This window comes from Ostrinia nubilalis, chromosome 1, assembly GCF_963855985.1.
Source record: "Ostrinia nubilalis chromosome 1, ilOstNubi1.1, whole genome shotgun sequence".
NCBI classification, from domain to species: domain Eukaryota; kingdom Metazoa; phylum Arthropoda; class Insecta; order Lepidoptera; family Crambidae; genus Ostrinia; species Ostrinia nubilalis.
In genome coordinates this window covers 19627156-19650123 of record NC_087088.1, presented here as the reverse complement: position 1 = coordinate 19650123, position 22968 = coordinate 19627156, and the positions used below count along the sequence as shown (strand labels likewise).

Below are 22968 nucleotides of genomic sequence, written 5' to 3'. Positions count from 1 at the left end.
AACCGGAAGTTCCTGAAAAATTACGGTTAGGTTCCTGAAGACATTCTGAAAACCGGTTAGGTTCGTTTCAGAACCTAACTTAATAAAACCTAACAAAAACCGGTTAGGTTGCAAAAACCGGAAACCGGAAGTTCCTGAAAAATTACGGTTAGGTTCCTGAAGACATTCTGAAAACCGGTTAGGTTCGTTTCAGAACCTAACTTAATAAAACCTAACAAAAACCGGTTAGGTTGCAAAAACCGGAAACCGGAAGTTCCTGAAAAATTACGGTTAGGTTCCTGAAGACATTCTGAAAACCGGTTAGGTTCGTTTCAGAACCTAACTTAATAAAACCTAACCAAAAACCGGTTAGGTTGCAAAAACCGGAAGTTCCTGAAAAATTACGGTTAGGTTCCTGAAGACATTCTGAAAACCGGTTAGGTTCGTTTCAGAACCTAACTTAATAAAACCTAACCAAAAACCGGTTAGGTTGCAAAAACCGGAAGTTCCTGAAAAATTACGGTTAGGTTCCTGAAGACATTCTGAAAACCGGTTAGGTTCGTTTCAGAACCTAACCGCGCGCGTTTATGAAAAATGTAGCATTGTTAACAGTGCTACAGCCCCCCGCGCCCCTCCCCCGCGCTGCAGCGCACCGGGCGGTTATCGTTTGTCAATGGACCTCGACTAATTTGTAGAGGAAATCCTTATTTTTTGTCAATAATCGGATAAATAATAATTTGTTTAATTTCTTTTAGATCTAATTTAGTTTTATAATTATGCTAAGAAAGTTGTATAGGGTGCTATAGCTTTATTTTTTTATAAAAGACTAGTTTTTTTACGCGGCTTCACCCGATTGAAATTTAGTTTGTCACAGATCGTCATAAACTATAGCTTATTATGTTATTCTGGGTTATAAACAATAATACTGTAAAGTTTCATCAAAATCCGTTCAGTGGTTTTTGCATGAAAGGGTAACAAATATTAATAATAATAATATGTTCACATCCAGACATCCATAGAAACTTTCGCATTTATAATATTAGTAGGATACTGCAAAGTTTCATCAAAATCCGTTCAGTGGTTTTTATGTGAAAGAGTGACAAAATTAAATAATAATATGTTCACATCCAGACATCCATACAAACTTTCGCATTTATAATATTAGTAGGATACTACGAGTAACTTTTGTTCAGTTGTTGTGTGTGTAAATAGCGTTAGTATAAATATTGTAACATTGTTAATAAATCCTCTTTGACTGTTTGGACTTGGACTACATCATTTCAACCACGTGTCGTTCCACCTGGTACTAGTATATTCCTCTCACTGTGGCCAAGACACCCTTAGCCATCAGATACTGATCAGTCTTGTGAGTCTGCTTAACTCACAAGACTGATCAGTGAGAAAAGTGATCACACTTCTACGCACTTAAAGACATTTTCGCACTCTACATTAACATAGTCGGCAGCAGCAGCTGCACAGCTATATTATACTTGTCATCGATTCTCATGCTCATAGAATAAAAATATGCCTTAGTCTATCTAAAATAAATTTGTATAGGACCCAACAGCAAATCGCCTATAGAACGAAACAATTATCACTCATATAAAGATGTCATGAAAATTTCGTCGTCCAAGTGAGCATTTTTGCTCATAAAACAAAAACTACTTAACCAAATTTAATTTAATTTTTATGGGACCAAATGGGCAGTCATTGCGCATCAATTAAAAAAATAATCTCGGTAATCGTATTACATGTTTATTTATTTTATTTCAATTTATTTTAAATTTAGCGTAAAAAATTAGACTATTCGATAGAAGAGACCCATTCATAACAATAAAACTTTCTTCGTCTTTAAAGTCGAATAATGAAAATATGTAAGGAAAATACAATGATGAATCAATTGGTGTCGATCCTCGAGGGGCGGCGCTCGCGGACAGTTTAATTAGCGAGGTATAGATGTCATTTAGGACATGTGTAATTATGCCCGTAGTCGTTTTGGCAGTAATTACTGTTCACTGCGGACTTGGCTAGCTACGGCATAGAATAAGTACGTTTACAACTTTAGGTACCTACATTTTCTGTTATTATTTGTCCTTAAAAATGAAAAGTATGATCTTGATCCCTTTAATAAAAAATATTACGTACAGGTTCGCCCACTCTCAGGCGCAAATGACCACCCGTTTGATGCTTCTACAATTTCATGTTTTTATATAGTCTTAAAAACCATAATTTTGACCAAAACATATTGATTTGACAGTTGACCGACGGATTTGGATTATGGATCGATTAAAGTCTTTTGGTCATGTCATCATTGCATGCATTACTTGTTTATGTAAAGATGTGTTGTTGGTAGATCTTTGTCAATAAATAAATAAATAAATAAAGAAATCCGGCAATAAACAAATTTAATTACCCCAGGCACCGCCCGCAAAGCGACTGTTGAGCGATAGGCAGCTCATCAAGTCGTTATAATGTAGATACAGATTAATTGCTGGTTGTCATTAGCCTATTTTATATTTGAAACAATAAATCAAAATCAGAAATCGATGTTCCATTAAATACTATCAGCATTTGATTTTGTTCTGTCGTGGAATGCGCTGACTAGTAAAATGTAAGTAGTGTTAGATAATACGAAACGTTGTGGTGTATTGTTATGGTACGAGTAATTTGTTTAAAATACGAGTACGTTTTGTGTTTTATTTGTTAATTATCAATAGTGTAACTAGGCTGGACCATGTAAGAAACACACATATATAAGAGGTACCTTCAAAGTGAGACCTATTCCAGCTAAATTGCAGGAGAGCCGTTTGCGGTGGTACGGACACGTCATGAGGCGACCATAATAAGGCGCCATATTATACTCGACATCAAATAAATCGCACCTCCCGCTACAAGCACTTTCAAACGTATGCATTCCCACTTCCCACCAATATTGGCACCATTTGAAAGCCTAGTTCTAAGCTTCATTTCATTAAAGGAAATTTTTTACCCCAAAAATGTGTCTTTAGAAAGATCCAGAGTCACTTCTTCAAAAAATTGGTAGTTACGCTTGAGCCAACATAAATGGCTATATAATCTGTTATAGATCTGTTAAAGAGGACACGTGTGATCAATATTTTTGGTTTTATAACCATCAAATTGGGTCTAATTGATTCTAGAGGTGAGCCCAAAGTGAGGTCTTTTTTCAAGTCACATTTATGGTATATGTAAATCATTTATTAAGAAATTTAATGTGTTTTTCTTTAAGGATATTTATTGGGCTTTCAAATAACACCAATATTGTTGGGGAACCATGATTGTGTCAGAAGAAAATCTTTAAAGTTTGCGTCGCGAAGGTGCGGTTTATTTGATGTTGAGTGTATTATGACCAGAAAAGTGCTAGACATCCAAACTAAGCCCCGCGGACGAGGAAGACCCCGAATTACATGGATGTCCGTAATCAATAACGACCTTAAAGAAGCCTAAGTTAAAATTAAGACAACCCAGGACCTAGCCGCCTGGAGAAGAAACATGACGCGGAGGGCCGACCCCAAATAAAATGGGAATGGGCCAGGCAAAGACGAAGAAATTCTCAATTAGAACAAATTATCGTTTAAATATTTGTCACTATGAATTTATTCCGAGCCATCGGATAACGTTTTGAATGAAATGTTTTTGGCGTTTGTGGTTCTGTTCAAGCTATCATACAGGTCACGCATTGTATCGATGTTAGGTCTCTCGCGGGCAGCAGCATCGAGCCGCACCTGCGGGTACTGCGGCGAGTGGGCTTCTGCCGGTTGCCGGGCGCGGGCGGAGGTGCGGCGGACGCGGGCGGGAGGCGCTCGGTGCGCGCGCGCCTGCACGACTACTACTGCATGTTTGCGCTCAGCGTCACCTCCTGCTATGTGCTGCAGCAGGGCGTGTATGCCTATCAGGTCAGCTCGGTTGGAGTTAAAAAGATTTAAAGATTATTTATTCACCGAGACAAGGTAATACAACGAGGTATATGTTAAAATATTATTATGTAGTTACAGCGCAGTTTATCTCCCTAGCAAAGCTAGTGTGTGATATCATTCTTCTTCTTCTTATTCGTTACGCTATTGGCAGAGCGGTTGTGGTCACGTTGAGGCGTTGTTCACATCGGTAGAGGCGGATACAACTCTCCGCACGATCTCCCGCCATCTCTCTCTATTGGCAGACTGTCTGGTGCAGTCATATATGCCGTCCCCCACTGCCGATTTCACTTGGTCGGTCCAGCGCATCGGTGACCTGCCACGCGATCTGGTTCTTTCGACTTTTCCTTGGACGACCAGTTGTCAATGGAGTTGTCATCCCGCCTTGAGACATGTCCGAAGTATTGCAGTATGCGCGACTGTACTACGGTTGATAAACGCTGAGTGACACCGAGCTCCAGAGTATGGACACATTGATACGGAACTCTGTCCATGATATCCCGAGCATCTTTCTCCAGCATCACATCTCTATGGCATCTATCTTCCTCTTTTCCAAGCCGCGTACTGTCCATGTCTCTGTTGCGTAAAGAAATGATATCATTATATTTTTGTTATTGATCCATGCTTTTGAGTGAAGCGTTTTCTTTTGTTGTTTTTAATGTCACCATACCGAATGTTTCCTGCTGTATAAAAATACTTTGCGCCTTGTTGCTTCTTCATGAGAATTGAAGCAAACATGTATTCGCGACGGCACAGGAGCGCGGCGACCTGGAGAAGCTGGCGCGCGTGCTGTTCGTGCTGCTGTGCCACTGCACGTGCGTGGCCAAGCAGCTCGTGTTCCACGCGCAGGCCGCGCGCGTCGACCGCATCATCGCCGGCCTCCACCGTGAGTACTGGCCGCGGCCGGACAATCGAACAAGCAATATGCATAATATGCAAATTATATTTAATACTGATCATCAGCTGCATCATTAGGCCTAACAAGAACTTCGATTTTAATGTAGACGGCGGCTACCCTAGGTCACCCTTATAGTTCTAACTCACAATCAAATTACTTTTCTGAAGCTTTATCGTTTTCAAAAACAGAGATCGTTGTCCCTGTTACCTTGGTGACAAAATGGTTCATAAAACGGATAGATTGCGCGTCCGCAGAGCCGCTGTTCGACCCGGCGACGGCGGGGGCGGGCGCGTCGTCGGCGGCGGCGGCGGCGGCGCGCGCGCTGCTGCGGGCCACGTCGCGCGGCGCGGCGCGGCTGTTGCGTGCTTACTACGGCTGCGCGGTGGCCACGTGCGTGCTGTGGACGATCTTCCCCGTGGTCTACAAGCTGCGCGGCTTCCGCATTGAATTCCCCTTCTGGACGTTCCTCGATTACAACCAGCCGGTCATGTCAGTCTCACTAACTAACCATAATAATAGTTGAAATAGAAAGGAAACATCGTTTTTAAGACATTCTGGGTAGGTCTTTAGAACCCTCTTGCCCTTACAACAGTATGTATAAAAAAAGAAGTTGTAGGTAGGTACGAGTAAGAAAGGAAAATTAAATGTATTAATTAAACTCTTTCTGAATTATTCTAGTAACATTAACGTAAGTTGAATAATAAATTTTGTTTATTATCTTTTTATGTAACGTTATTCTTTTCTGGAAATACTGAGTGGATTTCAAAACAGCTTCACATTGTGTCTCGGGCGAGTCGGGGGCGTACCCCTACGCAGGCAATCGGTCCCTTGTAACTATTGTGTTTTCACAGCATTAATGTACATAAAATGTTGGTTTCAGGTTTGTAATAGTGTTATTACACTCGTTTTACGCAACAAACCTCGTGGCCGTCGGCAACACGACAATGGACGCTTTCATAGCTACAGTTATGTATCAGTGCAAAACGCAGCTACGCATATTACGGTTAGTAGGTAGACACTTTAAAGTAAGTACCTAAAGAAAATATCATTTTGAAAGACCTATCTATACAACTGAAACTCAAAAGAATGTTTTTCATCAAACCCGTATTGAGGTTTCTAATATTTTTTTTTTCTGAACTGAACCGTTTGCGCGAGAGACACTTTCAAAGTGGTAAAATGTGTTACTTCTAAAATAAGAGAATGATAAACCAAAAAAAATAAATATGTTAGACGTTAGTCCATTACCATGCAAACTTCCATCGAAAATTGGTTTGAACGAGATCTAGTAAGTTTTTTTAATTATTTTTTAAATAATTTTAAAGTTACTACTCCTTTCCTCATGAACGCGTCGAGGTATTTAATTAAAATTCTATTAAATACTCAGGTCTATAGTGATTTGAATTTGAATTTGAATATACCTACAGGTTTTTACGAAACTCTCGGTGCACGAGTCCGACTCGCACTTGGCCGGTTTTTATAATTAAAATTCTTGCACGCAGTAAAATACTTTTTTTGTGTTATAGCATGAACTTCGAAACTCTACCCGAGCGAGCACGAGCTTTAACGAAGGAGTCGGTAAACGCAAACTATGAAGAGATCTTAACAAAATTACTGTTTGAGTGCATACAACATTTTCAGAAAATTGCTGAGTAAGTATCTTAATGTACACACGGCCACACTGTTAACTATCCATTTCCGTTTTTGCTCTCGCTCTCATCAAATGGTGATTCTTTGCGATAGAACGAGACGACATGACAGGCAATGGATAGTAACACTGTTGCCGATGGTACATATTTTGAATTTTAGGCTAACATTTTTTTATCGGTTGTTTTGCTAAACCTACCAAAACTTCATCATTAACACTTCATGTATCTTTTATTAGAATAGCTGTCAGTAGTCTGTTATGGAATAACAGTGGCGCGTGTCGTGTTGCAGCACGATGGCGCTGCTGGAGCAGGTGTTCGGGCTGGCCGTGCTGGTGCAGTTCACGGTGGGCGGCTGGATCCTGTGCATGGCGGCCTACAAGATCGTCAGCGTCAGTGTCCGCCGCTAGCCCCAGGCTTCCTATCCACTAAACATGAACAGCTTACTGCCCAGGAAGCGTTGGAATCAATTATAATCGTTACTAATCTGGGATTTACTAACAACTTATGAAAACCGTTACCTACACATTACAAAATAAAGATAGCGTCAGCATTGGTTTGGATAGCGGTGATAAAATGTAGTAGCCACGATTGACTACATTACATTATCGTGCTCCCGCTGGTAGGAGCCTCGTGCGGGCATTCACAGTTCACACCAGGGCTCGGGCGCGCTTTGTCACAATCGCACAATGAATATGCGCGATTTATGCTCCATGAAGTAAATAACATTTGAGTTATCTCTTCATTTCAGGTGAATGTTTTAAGCTTCGAGTTTGCGTCAACTACGCTCTTCATTGTTTGCATATTGACGGAGCTATTTCTTTACTGCTACTATGGAAACGAAGTTACAGTGGAGGTATTTTAGAATGCTTAAAAATCGACTAAATTTTTATTTTTCAACTCACAGAAACAACGGAAAGATGTTTGTGAAGTTTAACTAAAAATTAGCGTTCTTGATAGGACTGACTATCTACTTATACATATCTTTTGGTTTTCTCAAAATTCGATCGGATTTCAATTACTGCAAGCCGCAGACGTGCCGTGCCGTGAATGCCGACTGAATGTAATAAAACAAAAACATTTTCTTTAGCTAACTTTTGACCTTTTGGGAACCCTAACGTTTGACGAAAGTATTAATAAAACATTTAGGCTGGGTTGCACCATTTTACTTTAACTTTGATAAACTTCAAAAATCTGTCAAACTCCATACAAAAACACCGGTTATCGTTATAGTTACGGTCAAAGTTAGGTGGTGCAAATCAGCCTTAGAAAATCGTGTGTTTCAGAGCGACCGCATGGTGGAGGCGGTGTACGCCATGGAGTGGCTGCACGCGCCGCTGCGCTTCAAGCGCTCGCTGGTGCTGGTGATGGAGCGCGCCAAGCGCCCGCTGCGCCCCGCTGCCGGACACCTCATACCGCTCTCACTTGACACCTTTGTTACTGTATGATGATTCATTACAAGTTTTCCAATATTTTGACTTGAATAAGTGACTTATCATGGTCATCATTTATGGACGTACCTACTCCTATATTACTATCGAACGAGATACTCGTTTATGTATTACTAATTTTACATGGGTACATCGGTCCCATAGCATTTTTCTCTTAATCTTTTTCTCCTTAATTAGTAGACTATAACTTAATTGATAGGGCTGACTTTACCATCGTCGGATAACTGAAGAATAAACTTGTCATTTTGACATATCTCCCATACTGAAACTGTCAATGTGCCAAAATTATTCTTCTGTTAAAAGTCATCCGACGATGGTAAAATCAGCCCTAAATAAATAAGTATTTGTGTTTGTTTCAGATACTAAAGTCATCGTACAGCTTTTATGCCGTCCTGAGACAGACTAAATAATAGCGAATATTTTTTAATTTAAAATATTATGTATTGCACATTGTAGTATAATTCAAAATTATGTACTGCACATTGTAGTTGAGAATGAAATGAAAATACATTTTTATTCAGTGGTTTTTTTTTTTCATTTTTACTAGGTACGAGTAAGTACCACTGTTCTCTTACTCTTACATGATCAAAACAAAATAAAAGTGACTAATCCCTTAAAATAATATCTATTTCTTTCCTGTTTTGGAATTAAAATCATGGGAAGAATGCTTTTAGATAATTCAGTCGCAAACTGACCAGGAATTTTAATTATTTTCAGACCAAATTTCAGGTAAACAAACAAATTATTTAATTTGTTGTGATCATTATTCATTAAATACATTTGAAAATGATTTCTCGCTATAAATATTGTCTAGATGAAGTAATTACAGGCTGCAGCGCGAGGACAGTAATTAGAAGAGGGTACCGTGTAATTAGTAAAATGCCGACAATATTATAGCGCCTATAAATTATTCACTCCAGGCTCCACAACCCTTTGCTACCGTCTACGTAGCCCCAACTGTCCAAGTTTTTTTACTCCAGAAAATACTCGGCATAAGCTCGCTAAAACTTTGGAAATCAGCATTTTATTTTAGAAAGCTCTTTGGGTGTCGTTTTATTGTCTTACGCAGTCAAGAATATCAGGTCATAAAATGTGTATCTCCCAATAGGGTTAGCCGCATAAGGTTGAAAGAAAAAACATTTATTGCCAAGCAAAGACAATAAGTAGTCGGTACTTACATATAAAATATTACGGTAACACACAGAACGCCCAAATGATAGGACCTTACTTAATATTAGAAATGTTATGGAATAAAAATCTGTGTGGGGATCAAATTGGGGATAGAAAAACCCGTATTAATTTATTTGTACTTTACTCTGTTGTAGAGTAGTTTCTACTGCGTCTTAGGCCCGGTTTCCACCAAGACCAAGCGGAGAGGAGAAATGTTTTGAATAAACAATGAGATTTTTATTCAGATTGAATGAAATTGACAGAATGAAATCTGATTAGTTATTCAAAACATTTAATTTTCTCCGCTCTGCTCCGCGTTGGTGGAAACCGGGTATTAGAGAATCAGATCACTGCGGCAGGATAACATACGAGTAAGCTAGCTACTCGTACATTAACACAACAGTATCAGTTATGAAAGAGTGAAAATGTTGGATTGAAGCAAATTCAATTAAAGTCGCAAAAGTAATTTTGTTGTGTAGGTACATGAAGCCCGGCGTCAATGAAGGGTTAAGACGGCGGCATGACATGATAATTGCCGGTTGTCACGTCAGCGACGGCAGATCACAACACTGGCCGGGCTAGCGCAGCGCTGGGCGTGGGACAGCACTACAACTACCATGTGGGTAAAAAGGTTTGTTAAGGTATAAAATATACAAACATACTCGTAGGTAATATAAAGATTACGAACTAAACACGGCAAACAAAAAATGAATCGAAAAGTCTATAGGTTTTTATCGTGTTGCAAAAATTCCTGTTAACGAGTCTTACGAACTGTTCTAAGCATTAAAACGATTTAATTTACATTCCTTATCACATTTTTCTTTTTGCAATCCGGAAATTAAACGTAGATTCCGTTTATAGCCGGCATGTTTATTAATACTTAGAGAAAATGAAATATGTAATGTAAATATTAGCATTCTAATATTTTATGTATTATGGTATCAAAATCAACGAAAAAGTCTGACGATTTAGTATCGAAAATTGACATTGAATTGAAATCGAGATTAAATACAATAGATTCTACAAGAGCAATTGACTTTTGGTATCGACATCGTAAAGGTAGCAGCAGTAGCAGGGAAGCGCTGGACGCAGGCCGCTACCAATCGATCAACATGGCAAGCATTGGGGGAGGCTCAGATCATAGAAGGGAATAGATGTGAAACGGGGGCGTGGCGCGTGTCTCCGCGATATGCCCAGAAACGAACATCGCCCGCGACGCCAGGTTAGTCGCGATTCAGTCGTACTGAGGAAATGTTCTCCGATATTGTTGGATAATGCGTCGTAACGTGCAATAACATAAGTGAAACGAAGAACTACAGGAACAATGAAGTCATTTATCACATGTAAGTATTGCAAATCCATTGGTATTTTGCTTATAAATAAAAAAAACTAAACATTTTTACGAACGAATTCAGTGCCGTGACATTTACTGCGATATCGAAATTAGTGGTGATAAAAATTCAAACACGTTGTACATTGACGACTTAGTTAGCAACCACTTTATGTCATGCGTAACTACTGCGCAATGTATTTTATTTCTTCCGATATCCACTAACGCGTGAAAATACACAGTACGGCCGCATGTGCCGGTCGTAACATAGTGCAGGGCTCGTGTTCTAATATGGTTTCCTATTATCGATAAATAGAAGTAAATTATTATTTTCTAATTTTGAATGAAAAAATCATGAGTTGCTTGCGATTTTTAAGTTTTTACAAAAACAATAACAATAGTAGAAGGGATTAGTAACTGTCAACTATGTAATTACTATAAGAGCTAGTTGAAAGCCTAATATAGGCATTATTTTCATCATAACATAGGCGGTACGAATTTCGCCATAATTAAAAAGTTAATGCGCGATAGTAGTTAATAATAATTACAGTGATCCTGTTATTATTATTAAAGTAAATAATAATATATTACCAATATTGTAAATACTGGTAAAAATCGCAAGTACCTACTTAACCCATGACTTTTCATACAAACTTTGTCAGTCTATAACTTCTATACTCCATCGATAACGACATTGAGCTTTGGTTGGGGTAAATTAATATAACACTAGAGTGCTCGCGCGGGTGACATATGTCACCCAGGGTGTAAAATTTGTAAATATTTTTTCAAGGTATTGAGCTACAGTGCTGCCTTCTTAGGTATTCCTCGAGCATGTATTGTCGCACATGATAGTAGTAACGCCATCTTGCTAGACGCATCAATGTAAGTGCAGAAAACATTTAAAGTGTTTGGGTGACGCATGTCCCCCGCGCGAGCACTCGAGGAATTGTTTGAGATCTTATCATCGGGTGTGTAATGTATGATATAACTACATATCATATAATACTTAGAGGATATAACATCAAATTATATAAAATCGTTTAATATAATAATTATTTACTATAATAAACGAATAATATAATTTTAAAACGAATAATTTTAAGACAAATAACTATTAACTGATATAAAATGGTTTGATATAATGAATATTTTCTATAAAACTTACAATGTATACTATTTAAAACAAATAACATTCAAATCATATAAAAATAAAATGTCGAACAATCAAATGAGATAAAATTCTTTTCCTATAAAACTTAAATCATATAACAATAATAATTTTATATAAAGTTCATTTGTTATAATAAGCATTGCATGCAGCAAGCAAGCAAGCGAGCAAGCAAGCAAGCTAGCAAGCAAGCTAGCATGTAGGCAAGCAAGCAGGCAAGCAAGCTAGCAAGCAGGCAAGCAAGCAGGCAAGCAAGCAAGCAAGCAAGCAAGCAGGCCAGCAAGCAAGCAAGCAAGCAGGCAAGCAAGCAAGCAAGCAGGCATGCAGGCATGCAGCATGCAAATTTGACTAAAAACTTGAGACTTCTGTCACGGCTCCGGCACTGCGGGGCTCTGGCGGTCCCTCGCGTGCTAATCGTCGCAGATGGCTTTCGCTCGACACCGCGTCTTCGGCTTGCTGGCCGGCTTCGCCGGCCAGCCTCGGCCGCGGCGCCTCGCTTCCAGCCACCTGCTCCTCAGCCCGCGGGCCGCCTCGCCCCTCCGTGCCTACGCGCTTCTAAATTACACTCTAGGGGTAGGGCAGACAAGACTACGTGGAGTCGGTTTTATGGCGATTCGTTTTTGTCACTAAAGTCATTTATAAGTCAAGCTTAAAAAGAACATACTTAAAGTTATATCTATCAGAAATTATATCAATTAAAGAGTATAACAAATAATATTTATTACAAGTATGTAATGGTTATGTGAAATAATATTTATATTAAACAAAATTACATCAAATGAGTCTTAGATTAAGTAAGGTTTATATCAATGTCTTTATGCGTTGTGATTGGTATCTGAAATGATATTATTAGAAATGATTTATTATATGAAGTAAACATTATATGTTAAAAAATTATATCAAGTGTTATTATAACATACGTTTATTATACAATATGAACGTTATTGAAATGAATTTATATCATATAAACTTATATAAACTGTCACGCACCCCTTATCATCGCGGTTTAAAATCAAGTTTACTTTCATGTAAGTTCAAAATTATACTTTTTAACCATTTTTTAAACTTTTACAATAATTATATTGCTTTATAAGCATAAACTGATGCAAGAAAGTAGTTGTTTTAGATTGTAAGTAATGTAGTAATAATACACCTAGGTCTATAAAATTAAAAACCAGGATTCTTCTGGGGTTGTGAGAACACCAACTAGCACAAAACTTGCCAGTACTGTGGCAAAGGACGATGTGTTTATCGCACAAGAGCAAGAAATCGAAGCACTCGTAAGCAAATGTAACAAGTGGAATAGGCGTTTTTGTCCAGATCATCAAATCAAATCGTGCCCGAGTTGTTATCAAAATATCACAGAATAAGATCAATCTATTGATTAACTTTCTAATGGACAACACGCATAAGTTGTAATATTAAGTTAAATTATGACTTAATTTAAAGTTTAGATCACACACATTACACTAGTTTTTATTTCACCTCAATCCATCCAGTATTACCGAAGATAGAGCCTCTAGAAGATTACGGACTTTTTAAAATTTTCAAAAATTTCCAATATTCGCGCGTGACGTCACAACATGATTTTGCAGCCCCCGCACGTTAACCCATTTACCACTTTTATGCCCGTTTTCACCATCAATCCCTATTGTTTAAGTGACCCCTATGGTAACATTTAACAGGCAATTTCTTTTCATAGGGGTCACTTAAAAATTAGGGATTGATGGTGAAAACGGGCATCTGGGGGCACGGCAGTGCCCCCACCAAGTCGAGCAAAAAAGCGGCACGGCCGTACCATCCTTTTCTCGAAGCAATTCAGGCCATTTTCGACCGCCTGTAACTTCGTTGTGGATAAAACTAGAAGGCTGAATTTTCATTAGCTATGCAGGCATTGTAAAGACACGGTATATTTAAAATTTCATTCAATTTGAACCAGTAGTTTAAGAATTATAACGGGTCAAAGTTACTTAATTTTGTCACTCACTGACTCACTGACTGACTCACCGATCATCAAAATTCTAAGGCACTTGCTAAGCAGACCTAGAAGCTTCAAATTTGGAATATAAGTAGTGTTTGGTGTATGAATCAAGGAAAAACTAAAATATTTGGGGGCACGGTAGTGCAACCGCCAAGTCGAGTAAAATTTTTCAATTTCGGTCCAGTTTTCTAGATACATAACTGCTGTCTACAAAATACAAAAAGAAATGATATTTGGGGGCACGGTAGTGCAACCGCCAAGTCGAGTAAAATTTTTCAATTTCGGTCCAGTTTTCTAGATACATAACTGCTGTCTACAAAATACAAAAAGAAATGAGATCCCATCAAAAACAATACTTGTCAAAAAAACCAAGTCTCGCAACTCAGTTGTTCTACGGTAAAAAGTTGTGAGATCCATGTAATACCAAGTCCAGGCCAGGAAATCTTTAACGTTTTACATAAATATATTGACTTGGCCATCGCATGAAAACACGTGTAAATTAAATTATTTAGTGCGATGGCCAAGTCAATAATTTATGTAAAACGTTAAAGATTTCCTGGCCTGGACTTGGTATTACATGGATCTCACAACTTTTTACCGTAGAACAACTGAGTTGCGAGACTTGGTTTTTTTGACAAGTATTGTTTTTGATGGGATTAGTCTTTTTCCAACTAAAATAAAATTTTACCTAACTGACAACTGTTGTTAGTTGTCATCGTTCAATCACATTTCAAACTAGGCGCTAAAAAAGTAACCATTATGCCACCTATTGCCAATTTTGTGCAATATGAAGCCATTTTTACATTTATGCACTTAAATATAAATTTTCTGGAAAAATAATTAAGTTTGTGTCTCTGTGCTCAATAACGAGTAAATAGTCCAGTTATTTGTTAATTTTACTTGGAAAGTTTTCCGGAATTTTTGAAAATTGGTGAATAAATAGATTTCGCTATGTTCTTTCCGAATTTTGTGACCTCGTTTATAGCCGCGCGCACGCCCGCCTTATTGAAAAAAATCCGCCTTAAAAAAGGTTTTTGACAACTACTTTTTTCATTTTATAATTTTTGGGACATAGACAAGCTAAGAAGATTTGATAAATGTGATAAATTTCATGTAATGTATGTTAAATAGATTTAGAGTTGTGAAACAGTCAAATTAATGTACCTGCTAAATTGCGAGTTCTTTTTTCTTTGATCATGGCAGGACACGCTGCCGGGTGTCCTAAATATGCTGAAGTATAAAAAAATTCGCGTTGCTGAAGGATACATTTTTTTTTGTCTTGTTTGTTTCTACATTACATAATTGTATCCTACTAATATTATAGGTAAATGCGAAAGTTTGGATGTCTGGAAGTTTAAAATAAAGTAAAGTAATGTTTATTTCTCACCAACATAACAGATAATATTATGATAACAAACAATCAGGAAAAACAAAAAGTAAGAATGTTGGTGGGTTGATACCTGAACTAGGAAGATTCCTGTGTCTCAGGTTTGTTACTCTTTCACGCAAAAAGTACTCAACGGATTTTGTTGAAACTGTACAATATTATTGTTTGTAACCCAGATTAACATATAGGCTATAATTTATGCCGATCTGTGACACTAAATTTCACGCGGGTGAAGCCGCAGGCAAAAGCTAGTCGTGAAATAAATAGGAAAGTTTAAGGTTCTGAAACGTGGTCGCTTACTATGGGCCTCATAAGAAGGCTCAAGGTCACCCAAAGGGTGATGGAGCGGGCTATGCATGAGGAGATCCGCAGGAGAACCAAAGTGACCGACATAGCACCAGGCCTGTTCATCTCCGCGAGTTTACATCGAAAACAAAACACGCACGATTGCCCCCTACAAGAGTACTATTCGACAAGGCCTCACATACGAGCGAACATTGACTCACGCACGCGTATTCTTGTGTATGATGGAAAAAAATAAAGAAAATGGTGTACTAAATACTGTGCAGTATTTAACTGCCTAAATAATAATAAAAACACAGAATGTACTTTTTTAAGTTGCCTGAAGACACTGAGAGGTAAATAAGTAGTTAATATTATTCATGATAATTCATGCTAAATCATGTATTTCCTCCGCCATTTTCTGTAGATTGGCACCTCACGTCACATCATTTTACCGAAGTCAGCCCTATAGCTTCGGCGCAGTACCGATCACTGACGTTTGTCAACAAAACTTCTGACAAACTTGCTTGACTCTTGAGACAAGCTAAATTACACCATATTGTTAATGACATTGAGCATACATTTTTTTAAATACCTTCGCGAAGTAAAACTTCTGTACGTAGTACTTATTATTATTCTGTGATAGCACGCAGAATTGCTAAAATCAAGTGGCAGTGAGCGGGACACATAGCTCGTAGAGACGATGGCCATTGGGGCAGAAAATTTCTTGAGTGGCGACCACGGGCTGGAAGACGTAACGTGGGCAGGCCTCCTACTAGGTGGACCGACGATCTGGTAAAGGTCGCGGGAAGAACCTGAATGCGGGCAGCGCAGGACTGTTCATTATGAAAAACCTATGGAAAACCCAAAGGATTCTCGCCTTTGTCCAGCAGTGAACGTCATTTGGCTGTAACGACGAAATAGGAAAGAATGTAACTATCAAAAATCTTCTCTAAGGCAGCATTTTTCCAATTTCGCAACGAGCGCGGCAATCACACTTAACTAACAGACTAACAGAGAGCATAGCGAAATCTATTTTAATCACCAATTTTCAAAACTCCCGGAACACTTTCCAGGTAACCACGTTAATTTGTACCAAACGACTGGACTATAATTTAATTGTATAAAAATTTGGGTACATCTTCTCAAAAACAAAAGAACTGGTGCTAAAAGGGTTAAGTGACGTTTTGACATTTGTAGAGGGCCTTGTAGAAGGGGAGGCTATGGTGCTGAATGTGGATTAACTCGAGTGTCATAGTATCTTATTAGACTGCTAAGCTTGATGATAAAAAGAAAAATATTTTATTCAATGTACATAGTCTGGTCATAAGTTCTGTCATATGATAATAACTTTTGAATTTTGAATGAAGGTTTCAAAAACATTTTTTACTGAATTAGAATTAAAAAGAAAAAATGTGCGATAGTTCGAATTTTATTGTATGTGTAGTGGACGCATAAAGAAGTCCGAACTGCAGTTGTCACGTTGCATTGCTACGCGCCAAAGCTGATTTTCGTTGTGCTGAAAAAAATTAGTTTATCTTTTCATTAAATGATAGGTATAGGTGTACCAGAATCTCATGGCAAACAAAAATATTGGAAAAGTGTGTCTTTCATATGGCAAATGTCTATGGATTTATTGTCACCTGTCAAAGTAAATCAAGTGAACTGTCAGTCGCTGCAGAAATTTTGTAATCTCTTCATGCCTATTTGTTATTTTTGTGAAAAAGTCGAAAAAGCCCAAGCAAGTCATATTATTTTCAATGTGTATTGTAAAATAAGGCATAATTTAAAGTCAATCTTTGATTTTAAAGCGCGTCGTTGAGTTGACAGTAAGTTGGAGTGAAATTTGATACATTTAATTTATTACCTAACTGCGTCAGAAGGTATTTTTTTAATATTATTCTTATAATAGCTGCTTTATCGGGGGTTTCAGGTGTACCTCACAAATTGGTGCAGAGGAATGGTGAAAATGTTATGACCATGTAAATAAAATTGAAAAAGATTTCATCAAGTTAGATGTAAGATAGAATAATTGAAATGGTGGAGAGCAATTTATAATAAATACCTCTTTATATTGATCATCTATTGAAGAAAAGTGCAATCCTTGGAATCGTTTTCTAGTTCTGAATGAAGTTATAAGTATGATACATAATAAAATTAGTTACATAAAGTAATATACGATTTACTTATTTTTCAAGACATTTTCCTATTATTATTACTGGCGGGATTGCTACCATGTACCTTAGTTTTGAGTTTCCAATATTTCGGCACTGTTGCAAGCGCCATGGTCACGGAGTAACTGAAGAAATTAAAACCAGACATCGTTCAGATGTGCGTTCAAAAGACCTGAGATTTAAAAAAATCCCACGTTTTGTTTTACAGTAAGCGAAAAAAAAGTGACTTGAAAATGGAATACAAAATGATAAGGTATGGTAAATGATAAGTCTTAATCAATGAAGAAGCAGAAGTTCAATTTCATGTGTCCTCCATTTAGGCTAGTTTCCATCGTCACTCAAAGTTTGGCTGCGGTCTCAAATTTGGGCTTAATTGAGGTATTTTTTGGGTGAGAGGCATAAGGACTAATGCCGTTTTATATCAAAAATTCATACTTAGAGGTAATCAACCAGGTACAAAGTATTTCCTTGTATGTTAGTCTGCCACTCTTTAGTAAGTCCCGAAATCCCCGCTTCGGCTCCCCTACTAACCATTCTAACCATTGTACACAGATAATATCTTACATGCAGCTTTTCATGTTACTACGTCACATTTTCAAAATCCGCGCGGAAAATCGCTCCTAGCGGAAGAACGCACTTTGAGCTTGAATATTTCAGTTATTTTTAAAGATATCAAAAAAGTAAAAATACAGTATTCATTCTAATTTTTTGTAGTTTTTTTTGGCATCTTCAACAAAAATTGTGCGCCATGTCTATTAGGTGATATTTTTGCCAAAATAATGGGTCCAAGGACTATTTAAACGACTTTGGTCTCGTCGACTCTAAAATATTTGGAAAATATTGTATTTATTTTGGTGTATAATATGAGTTCATGAAAGAATTACTCACTTTTTTTTAATTATTTAGTAAGAAATATTGTTTATGTTTAATATTATAAATTGTTTTACTTGTATTAATTAAGATTAGAAAAAATAAACCCATATCATAATGGGTGACATATGTGACCCGCGCGAGCACTCTAGGAGTATTTAGGGGCGCGAGCACTCTAGTGATAAGGTAACTTCATTTAGTCCCAATAATTGATTCTGAGTTTTTCGTCCATACAAAATGGAACTGACTCCTTTATGCAAAAATCGTTAAAGAACATAATAATAACGTATAATAATAAAAAGGTTTTCATACAAGCATTTTTTAAACCAATTTCGAGCCTTGCCCCCAGGATTTAAAGTATCGATATCTTATCAACTCCATTTTATCTTTCTTCTCTCTAATTGCTTTTTTCAAAGTGTGCGTCACGTCACGCGGCCATTGATTGGCCATAAGGCACGCCTTCTGGCCAATCACAGCACTTTTAAGCCGGTTGCACATGTTGTCGTAGACTCTCAGTCGCTTTGTTTTTACACAGTTGAATGTGTGTGTGGGAGCTGTGGTGGGGGAAATGTGGGGACACTGGTTCTCGTTGTAGTTACGCGCGACTTCATATCTATTCTCTTTCTATGATCTGAGGGGGGAGGCCTATGTTCAGCAGTGGACGTCCTATGGCTGAAATGATGATGATGATGAATTGACTTTTGTGTGGCAATTTCGGCTCAAGACAATTTTGGTTGGCATACTGAAATATGTGTCGCCATCGGCAGGTCGTTGGCTGGCAGCAGCGTGGCGGCGCACCTGGCGTTCCTTCGCTGGTGCGGCTTCTGCCGGCTGCGGGCGCCCGCGGGCCGGCTGGCGCGCGTGCACGCGCTCTACTGCCGCTTCGCGCTCGCCGTCACCTCCGTGTACCTGGCGCAGGAGTGCGTTTACGCCTACCAGGTGCCACAACGCTCCCGCACTATGCCTCTCATGCTGACTCCACATGGCGTTAATGCCTCGTGGTCTTCAAGTACACCCGATACGTTGTATCATGAATTTTAAAGCATGTTTCTTGAATGTACATACATAATTATCTGTATACCAGCGGCCACCCGCAACTTCGTACGCGTGGTTCCCGTTTTACCCCCTTAGGGCCACCCCTAAGTTTAGTAAAATTCTCTTCTTAGCGGATGCCTACATCATAACATCTACCTGCATGCCAAATTTCAGCCCGATCCGTCCAGTGGTTTGGGCTGTGCGTTGATAGATCACTATGTCAGTTAGTCAGTCAGTCACCTTTGACATTTAGATTGTCATTTTATCTATCTTTTAGTTGGTCTTCCTCTGCCGCGGGTGTCATCGTGGGGTCTCCACTATAAGGTCTTTCTGGCCCAGCGATCATGATTCATTCGTACAACGTGTTCTGCCCATCTCCATTTACGGTTTTCAATCTCTTCCACCATGTCACTGGCCCCTAATTTTTCGTTTATCTTGTGATCTTGTAGAGAAACACCAAGAATCTGTATTTCCATTGCTCGTTTTGCAACGCGGAGTCTCTCAGCAAACTTTTCTGTCATCGTCGTGGAACACGACTGTTTGTGCTGAATTTCACCCATGTTTATCCAATGCGCTTTTTTACCTCCGCAACCTGGTTTTCGGTCTCAAGAGTAATCTTATAGCCTAGATAGTGTAGAGGTCGATCAATTCTACATGTAGGAAGTGATTGATCGCGTTAAAATGATAATAAATCTGTGTTTATTTTCCCCAGGTGCGTAATGATATGGACAAGCTGGCGCGCGTGATGTTCCTGCTGCTGTGCCACGTCACGTCCATCACGAAGCAGCTGGTGTTCTACATGAGTGCCGACAAAATCGACGAAATGATCAGCGCTCTTGATGGTGATGAGCGTGTTCACTTATTGGGAGTTTCATTCGTAATTTTTATATTTGGAAGACAAAAATAAAACATTTTGCGCGGTGTTCCTAGATTACGTAGTTGGTTTTCAGATCCCCTGTACAACCAGCCGGCGGCGTGGCAGCGCGCGCTGCTGGCGGCGACGGCGCGCAGCGCGGGCCGGCTGCTGCGCGCCTACTCGGGCACGGCGGTGGTCACGTGCACGCTCTGGATCATCTTCCCCATCCTGTACTACGCGCAGGGACTGCCCGTTGAGTTTCCCTTTTGGACCAACCTCGATCATAGCAAACCGACCTTGTAAGTGGTATCCAGCTGTAAATTATATGCCTTCATTTACAAACCGGAACTCCTATCTGTTACTAAGGGTTTGGTATTATGTTACAGTTTCGTGATTTTACTAATGTACTCGTACTACGTGACGACTTTGGTGGGCATAGCGAATACCACTATGGATGCCTTTATGGGGACAGTATTGTATCAATGCAAAACACAGTTGAGAATTTTAAGGTTTGCATTATGTTTTACAGTCACATTTTTTTATAGCCTGATGCCATACCTAATACTTAATGTGTTGCATTTTAGGATGAATTTGGAAAATCTGATAGAAAGGGCAACAACAGTCGTGAAGGAAAACTCTGATGAAATATTTGATAAAGTTTTAGACAAATTATTCCTTGAATGTCTAGAACATTATCGGCAAATATCCGAGTGAGTAATTTTGACAACGATAAATGAACATTGTATTTGTCTGTTTTGCGGTAATTTATTTTTGATGTAGGACCAATCGTCGGCTTCAGGATATTTTTGGCACGTCCATACTAGTTCAGTTTGGCATTGGTGGTTGGATTCTCTGTATGGCAGCTTACAAAATGATTGGGGTAAATGTAATTTATATTAACATTATCATTAATACTCTTCTTCAGTGAGCTATATTGTTATTTTTCAATTTCAGCTGAATATTTTGAGTATTGAATTTGCATCCATGACTCTTTTCATCACTTGCATTCTTACGGAATTGTTTCTCTACTGCTATTACGGCAATGAAGTGACAGTAGAGGTAAGCACATCTTCGTTGTATTTATTGATCTCTATCAGCTGTCTCTGTTACATTTTTTTTACTTGATTATTATGCGCTTATTTTTCTTATTATCCATCCATAGAGACGTGTTTTATACCTAACGAAGGCGTGTGTTGCAGAGCGACCGCATGGTGGAAGCGGTGTACGCCATGGAGTGGCTGCACGCGCCGCTGCGCTTCAAGCGCTCGCTGGTGCTGCTGATGGAGCGCGCCAAGCGCCCGCTGCGCCCCGCCGCCGGCCTCATCATCCCTCTGTCTCTCAACACTTTTGTGACGGTTATTATTTTCTTCATTTCTTTTCTTCATTCTTATAAAAAAGCTCAATATTTAGTTGTAGCTTTCTTTGGAAATACCCAAATAAATAAGTACATTCATGTATTTCAGATCTTGAGGTCGTCCTACACGTTCTACGCAGTACTTCGCCAGACAAAGTAAACAACACCATAATGAATAACCTTAGTTTGTGTAAGGGCAGTTGACGTGTAGAGAAGTCGACGAGTGTTGTTTTTACGGTGAAGGTGCTGCAAATGGAGTGTATTCCACAAACAGCTGCGGCCTGCGCGCCGGGCAGTCGGCGCGGCTCTACGTCGCCCGGCCCCGACGATATTGAAAAGTAATGGTCGTCGTAAAAATAACAAAACCGCAGAACGCCGCTACAACGGCATTATGAAGGGGCTGTATTCATGCCGCAGCGATATTAGACATCTGTGTTATTCTTGCTTAAGCATAAAGTTCAGCACGAATAAAATTAAATTTAAAAAAAAGAAGAAAAAAAACAAGAATTACTTATTTTCTTTGAGAGTCAAAAGTTGAAAATATGACCAATTGAATTGATTTAACAATTGAACCGAAGAGCTGATGTGAATGTCAGTAAATTAGGAATAGGTAGGTATACCAAACCAATCTGCTGGTCTATTTAGAGTTGTCAACCTTTGGTCGGCGCTAACCTCAGGTCGCGGCGAGGGATTCAATTTTTTATGTCCGCGACGCCTCGGGGTGACATTTCACCCCCTGAATCCTCCCAATTAAATCCCGACGCCCTTTCGCTACACAATAAATGTAAAGCCAATTGTATTCTAATTTGGTCCTCGGCGAGTCGTGCGACTCAACCTGCTTCATTATTTAATTATGACCTATGATGTAGGTACACCATGATTTTGTGGTATCAGCCTGTCTGTCAGCGGGCAGTACCTAATCATGTGAAACATAATTTCTGTTGAGAAAGGAAAGCCTGTGTGTGGACGGTTTTCTTTCTGTTCCATTAACGAAAGTACCTTGACATACATGTCCAATGGATGGGGGGAATAGACACCCACAGACACCATAATCTCAAAATGTTAAGTTTTTAATTACTTTAAATAAATAAATAAATAATCGTGGCAGCCCTGCTACAACGTAGTGTTGTTTAGTGATTCCGGCAGATAAGCGGCGCCCGCCCCAGCGCGCGCCTTTGTCGCTGCAGGCAGCAGGATGCTCCCGAGCCGGGGCTACTTCTATACGCGATACAAAACTAACAACTCACGTGTCGTCTGCTCATACCACTACTTCTGGCTGGTAGTATAGTATTCTGTTATATGTTATAAAATACACCTACAGTTCCAATAAATATGCTTGTTTCTTATAAACTGTATAAAAATAATACCTGCATTGTAACGTCAGACTGGGAAATTAAAATGAAAACTTTAATTTAATCGCAAGTAGGTAATGTACGCGTAAGTCTCGGCAAATTACCT

General features: G+C 38.9%; 2 protein-coding genes across 2 annotated transcripts; both read left to right on the top strand.

Annotated features, from left to right (window-relative positions):
- The first annotated feature begins 3833 nt into the window (after positions 1-3833).
- On the top strand, positions 3834-8313 carry LOC135076668 (odorant receptor 4-like). The gene is made up of 9 exons (XM_063971089.1): positions 3834-3893; positions 4668-4797; positions 5064-5298; positions 5690-5812; positions 6333-6458; positions 6745-6844; positions 7204-7308; positions 7739-7894; positions 8263-8313. The coding sequence occupies exons 1-9, from the start codon at positions 3834-3836 to the stop codon at positions 8311-8313; spliced, it is 1086 nt and encodes a 361-aa protein (XP_063827159.1).
- An 11699-nt stretch (positions 8314-20012) lies between these two features.
- On the top strand, positions 20013-21670 carry LOC135076657 (odorant receptor 94b-like). The gene is made up of 8 exons (XM_063971080.1): positions 20013-20142; positions 20251-20455; positions 20543-20665; positions 20741-20866; positions 20937-21036; positions 21111-21215; positions 21356-21511; positions 21620-21670. The coding sequence occupies exons 1-8, from the start codon at positions 20025-20027 to the stop codon at positions 21668-21670; spliced, it is 984 nt and encodes a 327-aa protein (XP_063827150.1). The 5' UTR covers positions 20013-20024.
- Positions 21671-22968: the final 1298 nt, after the last annotated feature.